A 19816-nucleotide genomic window follows, 5' to 3' on the forward strand; every position below is an offset into this window, starting at 1 on the left:
CCATTTGGCTGTGGCAGTTTTCCAGACTTTCCCTGTTTTGATGACTTTAGCAGTTTTTGAGAGTACTGTATGTATGTGTGTGTGTATATATATATATATATATATATTTTTTTTTTTTTTTTTAAGTATTATTTTGTTGCTTGACCCTCTACTGGAATTTGTCTGATGTTTATTTGATGTTTAAACTGGTGTAGTGGGATTTTGGAAGGAAGGACAGAAAGTGCCATTTCATTCTATCACATCAAAGGTACATAATCCTAGTGATTTATCACTGCTGACACTAATCTCAATCACCTGGCAAAGGAAGTGTTTGTTGGGTTTCTCTTATTTCCCCCTGCCCTTTTCACAATGTACACATTAGAAGGAAGTCACTATCGGGATGCCTGGGTGGCTTAGTCAGTTAAGCGTCCTACTCCTGATCTCTGCTCAGGTCATGATCTCACAGTTTCATGAGAGGTTCGTGAGATCAAGTCCCACAACAGACTCTGCACTGATGACACAGAGCTGCCTGGGATTCTCTCTCCCTCTCTCTGTCCCTTCCCCACTTCCATGTGCTCTCTCAAAATAAATTTTAAAAACTTAAAAAAAAAAAAAAAAGAAAAGAAAAAGGAACTCTTTATGCACAACCAACAGCTAAGAAGTGGAAATTTATGCTTTCCTTATTTGAGGGTGTAGTTAGGTACATAAATTATATTAAATTCTTCCATATTAGAGATTTGTCTCTTCTCTTTTATTCAATCATTTATTTATATCAGTATGGACCCGCAGATATTTATTTTATACTTTGGGTTATAATCTAATACTACTTTTTAAAAAACATTTTCTGGCACAAATTCTTCTAGCTTCAGTTGGGTTCCATGTCCCTGACACATCCCCATTAAAGGTAGGTTTTGTTTTGGGTTTTTTTGCACTTCCTTACTTTTTGGCACTATAAGATGCTCCAGGTCTATCTTGTTTATTTCCTGTCCCAATCATTTCTCCTAGGAGCCCTAGTTCCTTTTAATGGAGAATAGTATTAGAAACAAAGATCTGGGCACTAGGTGAACTCCCTGAAACTGGGATGTCATTGCTTATAGACTCTCTTAACTGACAAAGCCTACACACACACACACACACAAGTCCACATATCTATAAATATTTATGTGTATTTATGTTAAGGTAAACATGAGTTCATAATGAGGTCTCTGATCACCACATGGATCATTCTAATCTCCTCTCTTTGCTTATATGTATATTCCCACTCCAGCAATGAGAAACCTGGCTCTAAATATCTGCCATCCATTTACCACGGATGTATCTATCTAGTGGAATTGTTTAATTCCAGATACAAGTAAAGCAGTATCAGAATTGTTAACTTGTACCCACCTTAAGTATCAAATCTATCAACTAGAGTACAGTGCTTACATGCAGTTCCTTTCGCCTTTAGTCTTACAGACTATACTTCTCCCCAAAGTTACTTTGGTCAGCATGTCCCCACACCCCCTTCACTGAGGTTGTTTCATGTATCTGTAATATAGATTCTCCTCTTCTCAGCACCTACTTGCTTAATTCTTTGCAATCTGGCGTCAACCCCCACCCCATAATGTCTAATGACAGCTACATTCTCTCTCAAAGATCACAAACCCAAAGGTCTGGTTACAAAGGTGTGGTTTTTTTCTTTGGTACACAACTTCCATGCAGCACAAGACACTATGCAACTCTATCTTTCTTAAAATTTATCATCCCAGATTTCTATCACTGGCCTCACATTTCTAAAATGTTCCACTGATACATTTACATTTAGAATGTCCAAGATTAAAATTTAACTCTTTTCAGAACCCCCTTATTCTCCTCTTCTGGTAGCACCTTCACATTCCCAGTGACCAGGCATAATAATATCTCATCATTTTTTTTAACTTTATTTATTTAGAGAGAGACTGAGAGTGGGCTGGGGGGAAGGGGTAGAGAGAGAGAGAGGGAGAGAAAGAATCACAAGCAGGCTCTATGCTGTCAGTTTGGAGCCCAAAGCAGGGCTTGATCTCCCCAACCATAAGATTATGACAAACTGATAAATCAAGAGTTGGACATTTAACCAAACGAGCCACCCAGGCACCCTTCAAAAGTCGTTTTTGACTCTTCTTAAATCCTTGCTTTTTAAAGTCCTGCTGACTCTGTAATGCAAATCTAGCTTGCTTGTTATCCTTGATGGGGGCCAAAACATCATTAAAAATTTTTTTTCTTAATGTTTATTTTTGAGAGAGAGAGAGAGCACACGCACATGAGAGCAAGACGAGGGGAGGGACAGAGAGAGAAGGGGACAGAGGACCTGAAGTGGGCTCTGCACTGATGGCTCGAACTCACATGAGACCATGTGAGACCATGACCTGAGCTGAAGTTGGACACTTAACTGACTGAGCCACCCAGGCACCTCCCAAAACATTTTAGGCCTTCACTAGTACCTACCTGGATCACTTCAATAACTTCAAAATAATTTTTTTCTACTTTAATCTTGTTGGCTTTTATTTCTCACAGCACCCTGTGGTGATGGCACTCACTACAGTTTGCAGTTTTATATGTATTTTAAAGGGATATTTTTTGTTGTTTTAAAGTTGTGGTAAAATATACATTACATAAAATTTATCATCTTTAGCCATTTTTAAATATGCAGTTCAGTAATATTAAATACATTCACAATGTTGTGCAACCATCACCACAATCCAGCTCTAGAACTCTCTCATCTTGCAAAACTGAAAACTCCATACTCATTCAACAATAATTCCTCATTTCCCCCTCCCTCCAGCCCCAAAACAGCTACTATTCTACTTTCTATCTCTATTAATTATTCATAATATTAAATGGAATCATACAGTATTTATCTTTTTGTGACAGGTCTATTTCCCTTGTCATAATGTTCTCAAGGTTCATCTGTGTTTGTTTGTTTAAGATTTCATTTTTAAGTAATCTCTACACCAAATATGGGGCTCGAACTTATAACCCTGAGATAAAGAGTCACATGCTCTACCTACTGAGCCAGCCAAGTGCCCCAAGGCTCATCCATGTTGTGGCATGTGAAAAACCTCAAAATCTGACTACTTCAGCTCACATTCTCCTCCAGTTCATCTTACATTATTTTACCAGATTCACCTTCCTAACACACAATTCTGGCATCATCCTCATGTTGAGAAATAAAACCTTCAATTTTACTTTCTGTTGACAGTATCGCCATCAATGCGATATATCTGGTATATTAAATTCTATGCAAAATTGATTATTACTCTTCTCCCTTAAAAGAGTAAAATATGACATGGAAAAGACTGAATTAGATTATGACACTTGTCTCAAAAAGGGAATGACCCAAAAATATGAAAATTAGTCTGGTTCACAAACTTAAAAACACAAAAAACCTTCTGCCTCTTCTGTGTAAGAGCATAGAAGTGAAAGAAAACTCTGTATTATCTTTTATTAGGTGGTGTCTTTGTGCTTAACCTATGAAGATGGAGCACAGCATAATGTTAATACCTTATGTACAATATTTTAAAATCACTGGTCTACAGTGTTATTTCCTTTAATGTCATGACTCAGAGGCAGCTAAACCCCATCTTTTTAGAAAAAGAACTAAGGCCAAAAGGTAAAGCAATTTGCTCAAGGTTATATAGCTGCTGTTTAGACAGAACTGGGGCTGGCTACTATAGTCAGAATTTTTTTTCCTATACCATGTTTTTCAAGATGGAGGGAAAATAAATAATTCCTATCAAAGACATACACTACAATTACTAAAGAGTTTACTTCACCCACAAGAATGACACAACAGCTAGTCATTACAAAGCAATAAAATATAATAAAACTGGAAAATAAGTTTTTTTCTTAACCCTTATTATTTAAAGAGTCATTGAGTTGATGTTTTTGGATCAATAGTTACTACCCATTTTTAGTATTAAAAGTAATGTCTTAGAAATAATACCGTAGATGGTTTTTAAAATGTTTGTATTTTCACTTTATTTTTAGCCAAATATACGAGCCATAAATGTGACTGCAGGAGATTTAACAAACCCAACCAATCTCTCACAGGTCTCATAAACTGAAAAACATTTTTGTTCTATGGAGCTTTTTTAAAGAAGTATATCCTTAAAGCAGGATATACTTTTTTCACTTACATACAGAAGTAGCAGCAGAAATCAATCTTGTATTTGAGACTACTCCAAATTCCTAGAGAAATAAAAGTGGATGAGATCAGGCATATAGTAACCCGATGAACCTAACGGTATATGGGGTATATTAAAAACAAAGTATTTCCCACGTACCTCCCCCATGTCTATAGTCTGTTCACCTTGAGGCATGAAGTACTTAAATCTCTCAATGTATTACCTTTCCTTAATATTGCTGCAATAAGACCAATGTTTAAATAATTTTGTAACTTAACATCATTGAGAGGTACCAAATTAGAAACCAAGCCCTAAAGCAAGAATGCCAGCTTTCTGCACTCAAATTAGTTCCTAAAAACATTTTTTAGATTCTACACTTAATTGCAAGAAAAATATTAAGTATGCTTCCTATTCAATTGAACCCGGACTAACAAACAGGTACTTCATGCTATTTAGTAATAAAGCAGTTGAATCTCTAAAGAAGATAAACTTTAACATCATCAAATAATTCAAAAGACCACAGAAACCATTATTCTTTTTGGAACAGGAAAACAAGAATGATGTAGTAGAATACTTCTAGTATCAGTTCCCATTTCCTCTTTGAATTTAATATGCCACCATTGTAAAAAGAACTGAAATTTATGAGGTGATCCACTTATATTGTCTCATTTAATTTGATTAACCTCATAAGATTACTGATTACTATAGCCTTCACTTCATTTCAAAACAAAAAAATCAAGACTCGGTTCCTTATTCAAGGAAGGGAACTAAACTCCAGGGGCCTGGGTGGCTCAGTCAGTTAAGCATCCAATAACACTTGATTTTGGCTCCGGTCATGATCTTGGGGTTCCTGAGATCCAGCTCTGCTTGGGATTCTCTCTCTCTGTCCCTCCCCTACTCATGCACACTCTCTCTGTCAAAATAAATAAATAAACTTTAAAAAGGGGGGTAGGGGGCTAAACTAAATGGAGTCTATTTAAATACCTTCAATGTACATCTGTATCTGGGGGCAGGGGTGGGTGGGTATGTATAAGTGTGTGTGTGTGTGTGTGTGTGTGTGTGTGTGTGTGTGTGTGTATGTGTGTGTGTATTTGCATTTAAACCTCAAATCATAATCACCGAAAACTAAAAAGTAAATGCCTGAGGGGCGCCTGGGTGGCTCAGTCGGTTGAGCGTCCAACTTCGGCTCAGGTCATGATCTCGAAGTTCATTAGTTTGAGCCCCACGTCGGGCTCTGTGCTGACAGCTCAGAGCTAGGAGCCTGCTTCGGATTCTGTGTCTCCCCCTCTCTCTGCCCCTTGCCCACTCATACTCTGTCTCTCTGTGTCTCTCAAAAATGAATAAACGTTAAAAAAAAAAAAAAAAAGTAAATGCCTGAGACATCTCAAGAGTCATTTCTATACAATTCCCATACAACTGGACAAAACACAGAAAGATCTGGTCACAGTTAAAGATTAAAAAACATAATGCTGTAACCAAATATGAAGTGATACATTTTTTCCCAGGAATAATTCTTTTTTTTTTTTTTTTTTTTTTCAGTAATCTCTACACCCAATGTAGGGGCTCAAACTCATGACCCCAAGATCAAGAGTCCTATACTCTATCAATTGAGCTAGCCAGGCACCCTGATCAAGGAACAATTCTTCATCCAAAATTCTTAGAGTAAAAACTTTCATATAGTAAATCAAATAACAAAAGATATTTAATAAATAAAACAAATTAAAATTCCCACAATAATCTACAATAGAAGTTCATAAAGATTTTGCTTAGATTTTCCAGACTGGTTATGCTTCAGAGACATCAAATTACATGGTAATATTTGGAAAAACCACCCCATAATATAGGCTTTTTATAAACACTTCCTTTTCCACCAGGGGCACCTGGGTGGTTTAGTCAGTTGAGCGGCCAACTTCAGCTCTGGTCATGATCTCATAGTTTGTGAGTTCAAGCCCCACATCGGGCTCACTGTTGTCAGCAAAGAGCCAGCTTCGGATCCTCTATCCCCCTCTCTGCCCCTCCCCAACTTGTGTGCTCTCTCTGTCTCAAAAATAAATAAACATTATGGGCGCCTGGGTAGCTGGGACAGTTCAGTGTCCAACTTCAGCTCAGGTCATGATCTCGCAGTTCTTGAATTTGAGCCCTGTGTCAGGCTTTGTGCTGACAGCTCAGAGCCTGGAGCCTGCTTTAGATTCTGTGTCTTCCTCTCTCTCTGCCCCTCCCCTGCTCACACTCTGTCTCTCTCTCTCTCTCTCTCAAAGATAAATAAACATTAAAAAAAGAAAAAAAATAGTTTATTAAAAAAAAACAACTTCCTTTTCCATTATAGAATTTAGTAATAACAACAGGACTAGTTCTGCCTCTTTAAACTACCACTTATAATTAGGAAACCATAAACCTCTAGAAAGTCTTTCTTAATATTATTTCTAATGGTGTCAACTCTCATTAGTTTAGGTAATAGTTGGGAAAGGTATCTTGAATAATCCTAAATAATGACCAAAACAAAACTAAATCAGCATGAGTACCAAAAGGAATATAAACCTACAAGGCTTAACTTACATTCAGTTTTCAAGAATACAGTTATGATTCTAAAGACATCTCAGAAACACAATACAAAGTTTCATAACATTAAAGATCACATGTATTATACTGCTAATCAGTCGGTATCTCCTAGTACTGTTCAGATTTTAACTGTGCTCTCTCAAAAATACTGAAAAGGTAAATAAAGTGAGCAGAGATTTGGTTTCAGCTCCAAGTTCCCATCTCTCTCTCTCTCTCACCTAATTACCCTCAATGCCCTAACAATTCCTTACTGGAATCTGTATGACTAGAGCCACACCCAATCCTTACCTTTCCTCCTGCTTTCCCTGTGGCTTGGCAGGCAGTCACTATTAGGAGGCAGGGAGGGAAGACAGTAGGACAAAGGAAGCATATGGAGGAGGGACACAGGAGGAGGTACTATAACTCAGGTAATAGTAGAGAAGCTGTCCCCAGCTTGTCGCATGTATGGACTACTACTTAGTGCCAAAAGGTAAATGTCTTAGAAGATACAGAACAAAGCCATTAAAAGCATGGAATCAGTAGCCAGACTCCCAGGGTTCAATACTGGCAGGGCTGGGGCACCTGGGTGGCTCAGTCGGTTGAGCGTCTGACTTCGGCTCAGGTCATGATCTCGCAGTTCATGAGTTTCAGCCCCGCGCTGGGCTCTGTGCTGACAGCTCAGAGCCTGGAGCCTGCTTCAGATTCTGTGTCTCCCTCTCTCTCTGCCCCTCTCCTGCTCATGCTCTGTCTCTCAAAAAATGAATAAACGTTAAAAAAAAAACAAATACTACTTCTCCCGCGTATGACTTCTACAATCTTAGGCCAATTTCTTAATCTCTATGTACCTCAGTTTCCTCATTTATCAATTAAGGATATTACACTACCCCATTGTTTGTTATGAGGATTAAGTCAGTTATGGTTGTAAAAGAACTTAGAATAGCACTTGGTATATATAGTAAGTGCTACATAAGTGTTTGTTAAATGAATATATAAAGACATGTATATCTTGGGGCACCTGGGTGACTCAGTTAAGCCAGTTAAGCATCTGACTCTTGGTTTTTGTCTCAGGTCATGATCTCAGTTTGTGAGTTCAAGCCCCACATTGGGCTCTGTGCTGACAGTGCAGAGCCTGCTTGGGATTCTCTCTCTCCTTCTCTCTACCCCTCCCTGCTCACCCTCTCCATCTCTCTCTCAAAAATAAATAAACTTAAAAAAAAATAAAAATAAATAGTCATGTATCTTTGACTTTGTATGAGTTTCAGTATTTTGCCATTATTTTGATATAGATTAACCAATGCACATGGACTATACTTTGATGAAGAACAGAAAACTATTTCATACCTCTACTTTGGATGCCAAAAACACACATGTAGGAGCCATTAATACAGGATCTATACTTTTCAGAGAATACCTAAAAATATGATAAGATAGAGTTAAATGTCATTCATATAAAAACACACTGGAGGGGCACCTGGGTGGCTCAGTTGGTTAAGCGTCTGACTTCAGCTCAGGTCATGATCTCACGGTTCATGAGTTTGAGCCCTGATTCAGGCTCCGTGCTGACAGCTCAGAGCCTGGAGCCTGCTTCAGATTCCCTCTGTCTCTGCCCCTCCCCCATTTGTACTCTCTCTCTCTCAAAAATAAACAAACATTTTTTTTTTTTTAATTTTTTTTTTTTTTCAACGTTTATTTATTTTTGGGACAGAGAGAGACACAGCATGAATGGGGGAGTGGCAGAGAGAGAGGGAGACACAGAATCGGAAACAGGCTCCAGGCTCTGAGCCATCAGCCCAGAGCCCGACGCGGGGCTCGAACTCACGGAGCGCGAGATCGTGACCTGGCTGAAGTCGGACGCTTAACCGACTGCGCCACCCAGGCGCCCCAAATAAACAAACATTTTTAAAAAATTAACAAAAAAACACACTGGAAAAAAATGAAGATAACTCTACGATAAACACATGATTTAGTTACACTAAGGTTCATCAACATTACATAAGAGTTTCAAATAGGTATAACATATTCCCAAAATAAAAGTCCTACCTGGCATAGAATCTCTTGAAATAGACTGTAGCAGTGGCAATAACTTGTTGTCTTAATTTAAGATGTTCACCTAATGCTTGAATAACTGGAAGAAAAATAAAGTTTTAAATGTATCTTCTGATATCATAATATTGACATCGAATAATAACTTCCATGTGATTAAATCATGACTATATTAATTTTTAACAAAAAGAAAAACCTACATATGCTATAAAACTCTATTTGGATCACAATGGACTAGTACTAGGATTTGCAAATCTGTTAAAAAATATATAGGTATGCATAAAAACAATAAAAAATAGAAATTGCCCCAGAGCAAACACTATTCTTACATTAAGAAGGCTAAATGACAGGTATTTCCCTCTGAATGATAGGTATCTCAATGCTTTTCATAGTATCTTTAGAATATAAAAAGAAAACATTAAACAGCTATCAAACTCACTATAACTACCACTTTATAAAGTTTATTAAAAAGTCCATAATGAATCCTTAAAAGAACAGAGACAGGTTTGCAGAACAGTGCACTGAGGGTTAGAAAAATCATGTAACAAAGCTACCATGTGACAGAGCAAGGATCTTCTGACTCTAAATCCCCTTCCCTCCAAAGCAAACTTGTAAGATAAGAATGACCAATATAGGATCTCAATCCAGACTCCATTTATCCCCAAAATATTTGCTTTAGCCAATCCTAAATTGGGCTTAATAATGCATTATAAAGACTTAGGGCAATCAATGAACACTTTCAAACTGTTTTGAGTATCTCTGATATGTAAGTTTCACAAGACTTTATTTAGATCACTTAAAAAGAAAGATAAGTGAATATAAGTTATAAAAAGAATACATGTATAAATAAAAATTTTAAGTACAGGGTGCCTGGTGGCTCAGTGGGTTAAGCATCCGACCTCGGCTTGGGTCATGATCTCACTGTTCGTGAGTTCAGGCCCCACATCGGGCTCTGTGCTGACAGCTCGGAGCCTGGAGCCTGCTTCAGATTCTGTGTCTCCTTCTGTCTCTGTTCCTCCCCTGCTTGTACTCTTGTCTCTCTCTCTCTCTCTGTCTCTCAAAAATAGAGATTAAAAAAATGTTTTAAAAATTAAAAAAAAGTAGAAATGTTAAGTATGGACTAAAACAACTCATCACAAATTACTATACAAAAGTTTGAATTCAGAAGTGACCAACTATACTATTTCAGTCATTTTTTTTTAAATGTTTACCATTTGTAAAAAATATTTGTAATTTCCAATACTCTTCTTCTGAGAGAAACTTTAAGTCCTTCTGGCGTTCCTTCAACAGATCTTGTTTATCCAAAATCCATTGCAAACTAAAAGAAACAAAGATGTTAAAACACGCTACAGAGAATCAACTAATAAAGTCACAAAAAAACATTCTAAGATTGAACAAGTTATAAACATTCTGAGAAATACAAAGTGCAAGAAGTAACTCAGAAGATAGTATTTTTCACATTTCTTGAAATTCCAACACTGAGAATTATCTCATTGGGGCACCTGGGTGGCTCAGTTGGTTAAGCATTTGACTCCTGATTTGGGCTCAGGTCATGAGCTCATGGTTTGTGGGTGAACCCTGAAACAGGCTCTGTGCTGACAGTTCGGAGCCTGCTTAAGATTCTCTCTCTCTCTCCCCCTCTCTCTCTGCCCCTCCCATGATCTCTAGCTCTCTTTCTCCCCCACTGAAAATAAATTAAAGAAAAGAGAATTATCTCACTAATGAATGTAAATATGTTCTGAAAAAAATTCCACTCTAATTTTCTCAGTCTCTCTCATTCTCTCTCTACCGTATACTACATTTCATTGGTTTTAAGACTCTGATATCAAAAGAGATCTTACAGTCAGTGATGCCTTAGGCTTTTAACTGCTAGTACATTTATTTTTTCTTAGTGATACATAAAATAATGGTCAAGTTATTTGACACCAAATGATGATACCTTAGATTTGAAGTATCTTTTCTCAGTTGTTCATGAGTAACTGGAGTATTTAATTTCCCTACTTCACAAATTCCAATCATGTTAAAAGCTGTTTCAGGATTTATTACACTAATAGCCTCCTCCATCTGCCTAGTCAAGTCTACTATTTTTAACCAGACATATGAAATTGATATGACCCATAAAACTATTCTGCAACTTGCTTTTGTCATTCAGTATGTACTGAAAGTCTTTTTATGTCAACAGATTTGTTATTCAGCATCCTTTTAAATTGCTGCACAACTTTATGGATGTATTATTATTTATTAATTCCTATTAATAGGCAGATAGGTTATAATTTTTCACTATTAAAAATAATGTTTTAATGACTAGCTTTGTAATTCACCCTGTATATTTAGTTAATATTTAAAATAGTTTCCTAGAAATAGAACTAATTGGTCAGTTTTACTGATAACTTTGTTATACATTGGCAGTTTGCAGTCCATATGTGACACCAATTTCCATTCCCATGAAAAGTACATGACGGTGGGTGCCTGAGTGGGTCAGTTGGCTGATCATCTGACTTCAGCCTAGGTCAGGATCTCAGGACTCCTGAGTTCAAGCCCCATGTCGGCACAGAGCCTGCTTGGAATTCTCGGTCTTCTTCTCTCCCTGCCCCCCCCCCCCCCAAATAAATAAATAAACTTAAAATCTTAAAAAATAAAAAAAGTACGAGGGTGTCTTAAAATATTTACCCCCCCCCCCCCATGAGTTACTGCCAAGCTTTTAAATACTTTACAACTGAAAGAACTGAAAGGCAAAGTAGTATCTTACTGTTTGGCTGGGGGGAGAGGGGGGTCGGAATGGGGGTTGTTTGTTTTTAGTTTACTTCTGAGGTTAAACATTTTCCAGGGCCTATTGGCCAAATATAGTCCTTCTTTTGTATACTGTAATTCTTTTCTTTTTTTAAGTTTATTTTTTATTTATTTTGAAAGGGAGATAGAGAGCAAGCAGGGGAGGGGCAGAGAGACAGGGAGACAGAATCTCAAGGAGGCTCTAAGCTGCCAGCACAAAGCTTGACACAGGGATTGAAATCAGGAACTGTGAGGTCATGATCTGAGTCAAAGACAAGAGTTGGACTCTTAACCCAACTGAGCCAGGCGCCCCTGTACATTGTAATCCTAATATGACAATTTTTCTAATGGGATGGTCTTTTTCACAGAGATTTTTCTCATATAATTTGCATATTATAGATAATAAATCATTTGTCAAATACACTAAACATTTCCCAAGTTTAGCATGATCTCTTAATATTTGTTTGTAATACAGAAATATGGATCACTTATTAAAACCAACCCATATTTTACTTTGATTTTATGTTTGTCACAAATGAAAAGGCCTCTCCTGACACAAAATGATTAAAAAAAAAAAAATCACCCGTATTTTCTAATATGGCTTTTTTCTTTCAATTTGTGATCCACCTGGAATATATTTTGTACAAGGTAGAAAACAGGGATCCAGCTAAATGTTTTGTCAAATGGTTACTCAAATGTTGACTAAAGTATTTCTTGATGTATAATTCTACTATTGTATTTGGGATCATCTTTGTAATTTCCTTTTTTTCTTTTCTTATTCCTATGCCATGCTATTTTAAAACATAAAACTAAACAATTAAAATCTGGTACAGAAAATACTCCCCTGCTACTATTCTTCAGAAAATTGCTTGATATTCTATTACAATTATTATTCTGAGACCTGAACTTTTAAAAACATTGTTATCAAGTCCCAAAAGGAACTTTTAAAGGAAATCCATTCAAAATTGTTTGGGCTTGCATTAATGAGATCAATAGTGGAAGAAATGCTATTTTTACAAGGTTAGAATTCAAACTCCATTTATTAAAATCTTTGTTCCACTACAAAATTTAAAAATCTCTTCCTATAGGTCCTGTACGTTTGTTTACTCCTGTGTATTTCATATTTTCTGTTGCTACTGTAATTATATTTTTATATCATTCATTTATTTTTAAAATATGTTTATTTTAATGTTTATTTCTGAGAATGCAAAGGGGAGGGGCAGAAAGAGGGGGACAGAGGATCTGAAGGCAACTCTCTGCAGAGAGCTGACAGGTTGACAGCAGTGAGTCTGATGTGGGGCTCGAACTCAGGAACCCCAAAATCATGACCTGAGCTGAAGTTGGGTGCTCTACCTACTGAGCCACGTTCCCCCATCATTTATCTAAAAGAAAGCTTTCCATTTTTACATTATGTAACTGGTTACCTCATTAAACCTTTATTTATAATAATTTCTCAATTAACTGAAGTTTCTTAAATTTTATTGCTATATACTGGTAATTTTGTCATTTTTTACATCTCATTCTATTAACTGCATTGAGTAGCATTTTCAGAACAATGTTAAACAGGCCCCCTAATTTTCCTGTTTTACCATATCTCTTGTTGATGCTTTGATGTTCTTACCCTGTTAAGAAAGCATACTATTTGTTTTGGTCAAGAACAGATGTTGAATTTTAAAAGAGGTCTTGACGCTTTCACTGTTTATTAACAGATTTCCAAATGTTGACTATATTTCTATAGTAAAATCATTATCATTTTTTATATTTCTAATGTAATGTTAGACTCTACTTGGGAATACTTTATGATGTTTGCATCGATATTCAAAAGTCAGACTGTTTTTAGTGCTACCTTTGCTAGATTTTATCAGTGTTATTGTAACTTCACATAAAAAGAACTGGAAAGCTTTCTGTGTGAACTGGAATAATTTCAATAGCAGATCTTCTTGAAAATGGGAAAACATTTACCCATGAAATAACGTGGGCCTGGAGCATTTTTTAAGGAGTAGCTCTCTGGTAACTTTCTTAATTTGTTTTGGCTTTCAAACTTATTCCCATGGAGATAACCCAAAGGTACATCTGAATTTATTTACTTTTCTCATTCCTAATTTTGTATTTTTGTATCATATCTTTTTCCCTTGCTTCAACTAGTAGCAGTTTAGTCTACTGTTTTGATTTTCCCTTCTAAGGAACCAACTCTTATAATTTCTGACTACTTTTTTCCTTTCAAGATGTTAATATCGGGGGCGTCTGGACGGCTCAGTTGGCTAAGCATCTGACTTTGGTTCAGGTCATGATCTAGCAGTTTGTGGGTTTGAGCCTCGCATCAGGTTCACTGCTGTCAGCACAGAGCCTGCTTGGGATCCTCTGTCCCCTTCTCTCTCTGCCACTCCCCTGTGCGCTCTCTCTCAAAATTAAATAAATATAAAAAAAAAAATGTTAATATCGGTATTACCTTTAAGTCTTTCCTTTTTTCCCCTCGGATTTATTTCACTGTTTCCTTTTTAATATTCTTAAGTAGAATATTTCGATTTATTTTTATTCTTTCTCAGTTTTTCAGGATGTTAGTTTATAACTTTGACTTTGGCTACATCCCAAAAGTATGGACATATATTGATGTCATTAAGTTATTTCCTTGATATTATGTAACTGTATTTTCAGTTTCCTCTGATACAATAACATCCAGAATTGATTTTGTACTTTTGTATTTCTGTTATCTGTTCATTAATTCATTCAGTCAACCAGCTAATATTTAGTGCCATTCTCCTTTTTTTTTTTTTTTAATGTTTATTTTTGAGACAGAGACAGAGCATGAACGGGGGAGGGGCCGAGAGAGAGGGAGACACAGAATCCGAAACAGGCTCCAGGCTCTGAGCTGTCAGCACAGAGCCCGACGGGGGGCTCGAACTCACGGACCGCGAGATCGTGACCTGAGTCGAAGTTGGACGCTTAACCGACTGAGCCACCCAGGCGCCCCAATGCCATTCTCCTTTTAATGCAGTAAGGTCAAAGAATGTGTTGTGTTCAACTTCCTAGAAAATACTGTGATTCATCCTGTTCTAGCATTATTAATTTCATCCTCACAGTCAGTGTTTTTAGAAAGATAATCTTCACAATCAAATATCTTAAGTTTTCTTCACAGCACATAGTACGGAGGATAAACCACGAACACTTATAATACCAACTTTCATAAAACGTAAGATTACATTGTTCATATGACTCACCATTATTTCATGTGCTACTAAGAAAAAAAAATTGCCATGCTCATTTTAGAAATGTTAAGATGTTCGTCTTCAAAAAATCACCTAAAATAATGGTTTTTGTAATCTTTTTGTTGGTTTGTTTTTCCAGAATTGATTGCCTTGTCTTTCTTCATTGTAACCTTTTGCAGACGAGGCACTTCATAATTCTCAAGAGATCTGAGTAGCCCTTTCCTGCAGGACTACTTGAATTGGGAGACAAGGACATTTCCAAAAAAGCACACTTAACATTTTAACAATTTTATATTTCAAAAGTGAAGAAACAATTGTTATAGATCCTACCCCCTAAATGTTGTCATTATGCCAACAATAAGTGAAAGCATAATTAACACTTATCAAAAGGTGGGCAGGGGTGCCTGGGTGGCTCAGTCTGTTAAGCCTCTGACTTTGTCTCAGGTGATGATCTTGGGGTTCAGGAGTTCGAGCCCCGCATCAAGCTCTGTGCTGACAGCTCCAAGCCTGGAGCCTACTTCAGATTCTGTCTCCCTCTCTCTCGGCCCCTCCCCCTCTTGAGCTCTATCTGTCTCAAAAAACTAAATAAATATTCTTTTTAAAAAGGTGGGCAGGGGCACCTGGGTGGCTCAGTCGGTTGAGCATCCGACTTCGGCTCGGGTCATGATCTCGCGGTCGGTGAGTTCGAGCCCCACGTGAGGCTCTGTGCTGACAGCTAGGAGCCTGAAGCCTGTTTCGGATTCTCTGTCTCCCTCTCTCTCTCTGACCCTCCCCCGTTCATGCTGTCTCTCCCTGTCTCAAAAATAAATAAACGTTAAAAAATTTTTAAAAAAATAAAAAAAAAATAAAAAGGTGGGCAGATCTTTTTTTTTCAGTTGAGAAAAATGACTGTAGCTTTTGATAATCAACAGCTAGCTCCCTGTTAATTCTCTCTCACTTTCTCTCAAAGTTTATCAAAATACTACCCTTCTCCACTAATTAAATTTTCTGTATTTTAATTTTGCCCAAGCAAATATGGCAGTGAGCAAAACTGCAAAATACAAATATGATCAGAGGTAGAGCTTCCACACAATTTCATCTCCACAGAATCACTTCATAGCAAGAGGATAACCTGCTTTCCTGAAATAAGGTTTCCAAAACCATTTTTGTTTTCGCACAAAGGACTAAAAAAAGAATGAATAGGAATTCATCTTTTTTCACAGAATCAAAATTTAAATTACAATTACTAACGCTCTCTTAGCATTTATATATATATATATATATATATATATGTACACACACACACACACATACTAAAATATAATAGCACCAGCTTCTGTTCATCTTTCAACCGTACAGTGCAAAACCTAATCAATTAGTCCCATCACTCACCTTTCTGCCTACTTAAATGTATTTAGGGGAAAATATTTTTAATATTACTCTAGTTCTTCCATGGTCACTAGCAAAAACAAACCCGAATTCATGAAATATGTTAAAGAAATCAGCAGTCACTGGGAAATACGTGTTTACAACAAAATATAAGGCACAGACTAATGGATACATCTTGAGAGCACCTGCCCTACACCTCACCAACATACAACTCCATCTAGGCATAAGGTAATGGCAGGAACTGGTTAGAGAGCAGAAACAAGCCTGACTCTCTCCACAGAATATTAAATCCATTCAAGACAGAAGGTGAATGACAAAAGATTACAATGCCGATTCCCCGAAGAGAGTCCAGGCAAAAGCGAACCATAACTGTCCTGAAGAGCCCGCCTCACAGTCCCGAACTATGCCACACTTCCCATACCTGTGCCCACCCCATCCCAACCCACCCCTCTTCCAGGCCTAGCTTATCCAAGAATCCGAAGTTACACTCCTTCCTTCCTCTGAGACCGAACCTCCTTAGCCCCCGCCCTTTCCCGCTCACAGACCACCGCCCCCCAACCAAATGCTGCCAGGGGGCGGGGAGAGGGGAGTCGCCAGAGAAAAGCGCGTCCCGCTTCCAGCCGCTGCCGCCTCCCGGGAGACCCCACGGCGCTCGGGACAGGGGCCGGGATCCAGGCCAAGGGGAGTCGCAGGCCCGGTCCTCACCGACTCCCAAGAAGCAGCCCCGGGCGAGAAGACGGAAGATCACTTACTAATGGGAGCTCTGCCAAAAGTTCCCTGCCATGGAACACAGCTTGCCCTGAAAAAAAAGCACCAGCCGGCGGAGCGGCCCGCGGAGCGACCATAGACCCAGCCCGCCCGGTAACTGCGCTCCTGGATCTGATCGGCTCGGCACCGCTCCGCGGCGGCTACGGTGAGAGGAAGAGGACGGCACTCTAATCTCCTTGAGGCCGGCCGGCAACACTCTACACTGTAAACCCGTTCCTATGGATAAAAGTTCCGGCTCGCCCCGCCGTAGCCGTAGCGGATGAAGCCGGTGGGGAGCAGACGGCCTGTGGGCGCAGAAGGGGCGGGAACTGGTGCTCACAGAAGACTCGCGGCGGTCGGAAGGCTCTCGCGAGAGCTTTCTACCAGTTCCGGCCTGGAACCCGCGAGCTGTTTTCCCTGAGCAGCTTCCATTCACTGAGCGGGGATTAGAGAGGGCAAGTAGGCTGGTTTGGGATTTTGTTATTTCATTTTACAGGCCTCCACGATGGCACTTAATTAAGATATAAGATTTCCTGACTTCAGTTCTTTGACCTGCTGTTGGAAAGAGGAATAAAGATTATTTTGTCCTCAAGAAATAATAAATAAATAAACAAATAAATAAATAAATACAAATAAAGATTATCCTCAAGGACCCACCAAAATTTAATGGCATTAAGCCGAATACGTTCTGAATGGAGTCCTTTTGGACTGGATTGCAAACTTCTGGAGCAGCAGTGCTTTTCAAAGCCAGAGACTACCAGTTTTGCAGAACAGTGAAAAACATTTTTCCTTTATTATATATATGCATGTGGTGTATTCATATATATGTACCAAATAGAAACATACAGCCCAAAATGCAATAATTTAATTTAAAAAAAAAAATTTTTTTTTCAACGTTTATTTATTTTTGGGACAGAGAGAGACAGAGCATGAACGGGGGAGGGGCAGAGAGAGAGGGAGACACAGAATCGGAAACAGGCTCCAGGCTCTGAGCCATCAGCCCAGAGCCCGACGCGGGGCTCGAACTCATGGACCGCGAGATCGTGACCTGGCTGAAGTCGGACGCTTAACCGACTGCGCCACCCAGGCACCCCAATAATTTAATTTTATGAGATGAAATAATCTGTATTTCTCATTCTTTATGTTGTGATATTGCATTTATTATTAAAGCTTATTTTTATAAATAATTGAATACACCTAAAAGTTGTTCACAGAAGACCAGTGTTGTGAGTAGCTTAAGACATTATATTCCAACTAAGTGAAATAAGTCAGAAAAAGATACCATATGATTTCATTTCGTGTGCAATTTAAGAAACAGAAGAAAGAGACAAAAAACCAGACTCTTAAATATAGAGAACTAACAGGTGATTCCAGAGAGGAGGTGAGTGGGGGAGGTTTAAGAGTACACATATCAGTGATGAGCACTGAGTAATGTACAGAATTGTTGAATCATTATATTGTAAATCTGAACTAACAGAATACTGTATGTTAATTATATTTGAACAAAAATAATTGTAAAGGTAAAATTAGAGAAAAACTACTCTTTCCAACGTTTTTTTTAATTTATTTATTTTTGGGACAGAGAGAGACATAGCATGAACGGGGGAGGGGCAGAGAGAGAGGGAGACACAGAATCGGAAACAGGCTCCAGGCTCTGAGCCATCAGCCCAGAGCCTGACGCGGGGCTCGAACTCACGGACCGCGAGATCGTGACCTGGCTGAAGTCGGAGGCTTAACCGACTGCGCCACCCAGGCGCCCCGAGAAAAACTACTCTTTAAGCTTATTTATTATTTATTTATTAATGGGGGGGGCGGTCCGCAAGAGAGGGAGAGAGAGAATCCCAAGCAGACTTGGCACTGGCAGCACAGAGCCCCATGTATGGCTCAATACCACTAAACTGTGAGATGGCGACCTGAGCCGAAATCTAGAATTGGATGCCTAACCAACTGAGCCACCCAGGTGCCCCAAGAAAAACTATTTTTTAAAAAAGACGTTATTTTTCACATTATGGGTGGAGACGAAATAGGGGGTGGTGACATTGTAAGTTAGATAAATATTTTCCTGAATGGAATAAAATATCAGGTATGTCAGAAATAGCAAGTAGTACTATAACAGAATTTTAAATTTTGATTAAATTATGTGTATGTGTATGGTCAGGATGTCAAACACATGTCAGTAGCTTAACATAAAAATATTTTATATGTCACATATCACTACCATAAAGTCTGATATGGATTATATTGACTTTGGTAGTTGTCCTCCAGATCTTCAAGGATCTGGCATATTTTCATCTTTCAACTACTCTATCTTGGTTCTTTGCTTCTGGGCTTCAGATCTTTCTAGAGAAAGTTCAGAGGACTCTCACTGACTGAATCAGTGTTAAGAGGCTTGAACCAGAAACAATACAATCACTTCCTTTCGTGACCCATTGACCAGAATAGGCACACGCCTCTAACTTAACTGCAAGGGAGGCTGAAAAATGTAGGGTATCATGTAGCATATTTGATGAACACTAACATGGACTACACTGCAGATCACAGTCAAAAAAGTTTATAAAGTGGTAGCTTAAGAAACACCAGGCCATAGGAGCACCTGGATGGCTCAGTTCGTTGAACGTCTGACTTCGGCTCAGGCCATGATCTCACAGTTCGTGAGTTTGAGCTCCACATTGGGCTCACTGCTGTCAGCCTGTTAGGACACAGTCTATTTCAGATCCTCTGTCCCCCTCTCTCTGCTCCTCCCCAACTTGTGCTCTCCCAAAAAATAAAGAAAAAAAATACCAGGCCATAGGCTACTTCACAAGGTTCAGAATTTCTTCAACTCTCTGAGAAGTTTTTGATAGTTTGATACCTTTCGGAAGATAAGGACACTGTGATAAATTAGTATTGTTAAATGTTTTGTTCTATGTGCCTCTGTTACACTTTGTTTCTACCACTAGACCAGTACTGTTTCATATCTAATTCTGCATTCTTCCTATAAAACTGTGAGCTCCTTCATCTTTGTATCCCTGTTAGTTCAAGGTA

The 19816-nt window shown here is 38.4% G+C and overlaps 1 protein-coding gene across 3 annotated transcripts in view; it reads right to left on the reverse strand.

Annotated features, from left to right (window-relative positions):
- Positions 1–17112, reverse strand: part of CCNC (cyclin C) — a 28993-nt gene extending 11881 nt beyond the window's left edge. The window contains exons 1-5 of one of the 3 annotated variants that reach the window (XM_025925858.2): positions 16798–17108; positions 9914–10020; positions 8700–8784; positions 8001–8070; positions 4134–4185 (exon numbers count right to left, since the gene is read on the reverse strand). In XM_025925858.2, the coding sequence (XP_025781643.1) occupies positions 4134–4185; positions 8001–8070; positions 8700–8784; positions 9914–10020; positions 16798–16829 (346 nt within the window). In that variant the 5' untranslated portion in view covers positions 16830–17108. Of the gene's footprint in view, positions 1–4133; positions 4186–8000; positions 8071–8699; positions 8785–9565; positions 9857–9913; positions 10021–16797 lie in introns of those variants that run through there. The other 2 variants (XM_025925859.2, XM_086707488.1) reach the window with 2 other exon arrangements.
- Positions 17113–19816: the final 2704 nt, after the last annotated feature.

The sequence above is a fragment of the Puma concolor genome, chromosome B2 (assembly GCF_028749965.1).
Source record: "Puma concolor isolate L17-30 chromosome B2, mPumCon1.1.hap2, whole genome shotgun sequence".
NCBI classification, from domain to species: domain Eukaryota; kingdom Metazoa; phylum Chordata; class Mammalia; order Carnivora; family Felidae; genus Puma; species Puma concolor.